This window comes from Toxoplasma gondii, chromosome IV (assembly GCF_000006565.2).
Source record: "Toxoplasma gondii ME49 chromosome IV, whole genome shotgun sequence".
In the NCBI taxonomy this organism is placed as follows: domain Eukaryota; phylum Apicomplexa; class Conoidasida; order Eucoccidiorida; family Sarcocystidae; genus Toxoplasma; species Toxoplasma gondii.
Genome location: NC_031471.1, coordinates 1084522 through 1089363, shown reverse-complemented (window position 1 = coordinate 1089363; position 4842 = coordinate 1084522). Strand labels below are relative to the sequence as shown.

The 4842-nt window shown below is 57.4% G+C and overlaps 1 protein-coding gene across 1 annotated transcript; it reads right to left on the bottom strand.

Annotated features, from left to right (window-relative positions):
* Window positions 1–790: 790 nt before the first annotated feature.
* Window positions 791–4760, bottom strand: TGME49_319090 (IgA-specific serine endopeptidase; the record flags this gene model as incomplete). Its single annotated transcript, XM_018782943.1, has 3 exons — window positions 791–1266; window positions 1883–2037; window positions 2690–4760. 3 exons carry the CDS (start codon window positions 4758–4760, stop codon window positions 880–882), a joined length of 2613 nt encoding a protein of 870 aa, XP_018638016.1. The 3' UTR covers window positions 791–879.
* Window positions 4761–4842: the final 82 nt, after the last annotated feature.

Genomic DNA, 4842 nt, shown 5'->3' with positions numbered 1-4842 from the left:
CCTTGAGATCACTGGTGATACCCAACGGAGTCCCACACGCAGATGGTAGAGAACTGATGCTCTGCCGTCTGCGTGAACGACACGCATTCTTGAGCCAAGCAGAATCTCGCAGTATGGACATCTTCATGCGAGGGAGTGGAAGCACACGCGTGTCCATGTGCCTACGCACATGCTGTGTGAGTTTCGTCTCCATATCTATGCCGCTGTCTGCTCCTGAGATGACACGAGAGAGATCGCGACAGTTTCGTCATCCGCACCGTGCACCACTATCTTGGTAATGCGACGGTCTCCGGTGTCGACTGGAATAGGAACAGGAATAACGGCATCGACGCTCTCGCACTGCTCCTGAAGACAAGCACAAGCAAAGGAAGATCATAACATGGCACAAAGGAGGTTTGACACAGAACGATATGTACGTCCTTGCACTGTACTGTGTGTGCAAGCATGAAAGAACAACAAACGACACAGTGAGACAAGATGTGTAAAAATTAATGCCAAAAGGAAATGTGGAAAAGACCAAGGATGGCAAAAGAAGCAGCCTTCTGGAATTGGTTCAAACCAATCCACTCAGCAAGGTGCAAGTAGAGATTGTTAGGGGTACTTGCTTCAACGAACATGCGCGAATCTGGAAATGCATTTGAACTGAGCATACTCCCGACACACATATCAGAGGTACTTGACTCTAAAAGGGGGGCATGACGGTGCAAGTCGGTATATACATTACGTATGCTATTGGGCTGGCTGCGGTTGCTGTTCCATGATTCGATTGTAAACGCACGGCAAATCACGTCGAAGCTTGTACGGTGCCAGGGCTGATCTTTATTCTACTCTCGGCTCCTGTATTTGCCGCATCCACCGAATCTAATCTTCGTAATCGCTTTAATATCTGTTCTGTCTTCTGGCAGTCAGTTGCCCTACCACGGGATTGGACGCAAATGCCCACACGGTCTGCTGGTCCGAGTCCCCAAGGAAGGACGCCGCTGAGGCAGCGAAGGGACTGTAAGACTGGACAAGATCCGCGAAGCCGGAGACAGCCTCAGCCTGGATTTGCCTCTGCAAGCGCACCTTGCGGAGGATACTCTCTGAAACCTTAGTACCCACTTTCTGTGCAGCCCGACTCCGCGCGTGAAGTTTCAGATCTCCTGTCACTGCTGCCTGGATTTCCGCGAATGAAGGTAAAGTCTCCATTTGTGACGCAGCAAGCTGTGGGCAGCTCTGCTTCAGAGCGGTGCATGTAGCTCCGGTGAGTGTGAGAGTTGCGGTGCCCTGAGAGAGGCAGACAATCCGAGAAACAGACACCGTCGATTGAAAGATGTGCGAGAGAGAAAATGTGAACCAGGATGAATGAGAGAAATTGACTGTTGAGCGAAACTGGTTTCATGTGTACCCTACGCCTGCGCAGACACGACTCCCCAACACAACCGAAGGCGGCGTTGATTAGGCGCCATCAGTGGGACAGCGAGACCAGCACACACCAAGCCAGCGTGCAGAAACCATAATGCTCGCCGACCGAGTACACAAGCCAGCTCCCCTAGATTCCGAGAGAGGAGCAACCACCGGTTCCGAGTCCGACCTCCATCTCCAGAAAACAACGGAGTCAACGATAAGCGCAAGCAAACACTAGAACACACTCGCACGAGACCCGTCAAGTGTCCGCCATCCCTAGTGTGCGGTGGGGTAGCGCGACGGTCTTTACACACCCACGAAGCAATACGCCTGTGAACACAGACGTTGGTGCTCGCAGGCAAATGTGCAAGATTCGGATGTTCTATCGTTTACGAGGCAGCCTGTTGGTTTTTGCACGTAATGACAAAACGTCATCGAAAAGACTCAACTCGGCCGCTGGGGCCGCTTACAAAGACACGGTCCAAGAACTACTCACCTCTTCTGGAGTGTCAAGCTGAGCCGCACCACTGGACGTCAGTTTGGACTGATTGACGATCAAATTACAGACGAGAGTCGCTAACATTTGGCGACACGGGCAGTTCAGAGAGCCGAAGGTGCTCAAATATTCATTCATATTGTTAAGTGCGTTGTCTGAAAGTACACACAGTACGCAAATAATAGCAAAACATGTAGCGAAAGCAATTGCCGTGGCAGACGCCTCAGTCATACCCAAGAACAGCCGCTTCGTTGCACAACGGGAGACTCAAGGACCTCACTCGACTCATCCGCCGACCGGGTCAGTGTCGTCGACCCGGACGCCTGCAAACCGTGAAAATCGACATACCAGAGAAAGCTAGTTCCACCAGGCAACCACGACCGCGAGATGAATCCCCACACTGTCGAGAGACGGTACCGCCGCTCAGCTTGGAAAAATGAACGCAAGAGGCATTGACTCAACCTCGCTAACGGAAGGAAGCGACATGCCGAGGTACGGAACACGACGAGCACAGGTGCACGCAGATACACACACATATTCATCTGTACCTGGTATCTTTGCCTCGACACTCGAGGCAGGGGACCCACCACGCCACTGAGCACTTGGACGTCGGCGTACGTGGCACATGCCTGTGTGTTAGACACGTGGCGTAACAGAGGTGAAAACGTTGGTCTACGTCTCTTTCTCTATGTACAATGAGTCGCACTGACACTACGGTACAGATAGCCAGAACTTCTTTCTCAACTTCAGTTGTGTCAGCGGTTATTGCCCATCTTTTTTCTAGACTTAACCCTCCTCGCGACCGACCATCTCCATTGCATGCGGATGCGTCCACCCGACATTTCGACGCCTCTTGAATGGGGACTTCGTCCGCTTCCTGATCTGCACTAGTCGTTGGCAGAGCAGGTGCGCTTTCGTCAACCGGTACGTCCTCGAGATGTGCCGTGGATGGCAGCGTTCCGGATATGTTATCCAGTGACGCTCCACTTGATTCATTTGCTTTCAAAGCCTCTTCGTCAAGTACGATGGAGCCATGTTGCCCAACCTCCGGGGCTGACTGCGTTCCCGTAGATGGCGCTGCCTCCGGATCTAGATCCGCCTCTGCAGCCGGCCTCAAACCTGGGGTCTCCTCATGCTCTGCAGGACGAACAGTCTCAGGCGACTTCGCGTCACTGACAGATGTCTGGGACTCCGGGGTCTCCACGGTCTCAGCAGGGACTGCTTGCTCCGGCATTGGCCGCACACCTGCAGCAGGCGAGGTCAACTCGACGGTCGTTGCTTCCTCCTCAGGAGAGGCAGTCTCAGTGGTCTTCTCGCCTTCGACCGGCGCCTCAGACTCAGGGGTCTCCACGGTCTCAGCAGGGGGTGCTTGCTCCGGCATTGGCCGCACACCTGCAGCAGGCGAGGTCAACTCGGCGGTCGTTGCTTCCTCCTCAGGAGAGGCAGTCTCAGTGGTCCTCTCGGCTTCGACCGGCGCCTCAGACTCAGGGGTCTCCACCGTCTCAGCAGGGGGTGCCCGCTCCGGCATTGGCCGCACACCTGCAGCAGGCGAGGTCAACTCGGCGGTCGTTGCTTCCTCCTCAGGAGAGGCAGTCTCAGTGGTCTTCTCGGCTTCGACCGGCGCCTCAGACTCAGGGGTCTCCACGATCTCAGCAGGGGGTGCCCGCTCCGGCATTGGCCGCACACCTGCAGCAGGCGAGGTCAACTCGGCGGTCGTTGCTTCCTCCTCAGGAGAGGCAGTCTCAGTGGTCTTCTCGCCCTCGACCGGCGCCTCAGACTCAGGAGTCTCCACGGTCTCAGCAGGGGGTGCTTGCTCCGGCATTGGCCGCACACCTGCAGCAGGCGAGGTCAACTCGGCGGTCGTTGCTTCCTCCTCAGGAGAGGCAGTCTCAGTGGTCTTCTCGCCCTCGACCGGCGCCTCAGACTCCGGCGTCTCCACCGTCTCAGCAGGGGGTGCCCGCTCCGGCATTGGCCGCACACCTGCAGCAGGCGAGGTCAACTCGACGGTCGTTGCTTCCTCCTCAGGAGAGGCAGTCTCAGTGGTCTTCTCGCCTTCGACCGGCGCCTGAGACTCCGGCGTCTCCACGGTCTCAGCAGGGGGTGCCCGCTCCGGCATTGGCCGCACACCTGCAGCAGGCGAGGTCAACTCGGCGGTCGTTGCTTCCTCCTCAGGAGAGGCAGTCTCAGTGGTCTTCTCGCCTTCGACCGGCGCCTCAGCCTCAGGGGTCTCCACGGTCTCAGCAGGGGGTGCCCGCTCCGGCATTGGCCGCACACCTGCAGCAGGCGAGGTCAACTCGACGGTCGTTGCTTCCTCCTCAGGAGAGGCAGTCTCAGTGGTCTTCTCGCCTTCGACCGGCGCCTGAGACTCCGGCGTCTCCACGGTCTCAGCAGGGGGTGCCCGCTCCGGCATTGGCCGCACACCTGCAGCAGGCGAGGTCAACTCGGCGGTCGTTGCTTCCTCCTCAGGAGAGGCAGTCTCAGTGGTCTTCTCGGCTTCGACCGGCGCCTGAGACTCCGGCGTCTCCACGGTCTCAGCAGGGGGTGCGGGCACCGGCATCGGCCGCGCACCTGCAGCAGGCGGGGTCAACTCAAAGGTCGTTGCCTCCCCGTCAGGTGAGGCAGTCTCGGTGGTCTTTTCCCCTTGGACAGGAGCCTCAGACTCGGGGGTCTCCACGGTCTCAGCAGGGGGTGCCCGCTCCGGCATTGGCCGCACACCTGCTGCCGGCATGAAATCTGGGGTCGCCTCTTGCTCCGCAGGAGAGGCAGACTCAGGGGCCATCTGGGGCTCGAGATGATGTTGAGCCTGACGCACCGGTGGCGTGTCGATGGTCTGTTCGGTTGGGTATGGGCGCTCAACCGGTAGAGGGTTTGTGTTCATTGTGTATACCGCGTCGGTGTCACAAAGACCCTGGCCGTTTCCAGAAGCGCATTCGATCTTTTCGAGCACCTCGGCGGCGCGT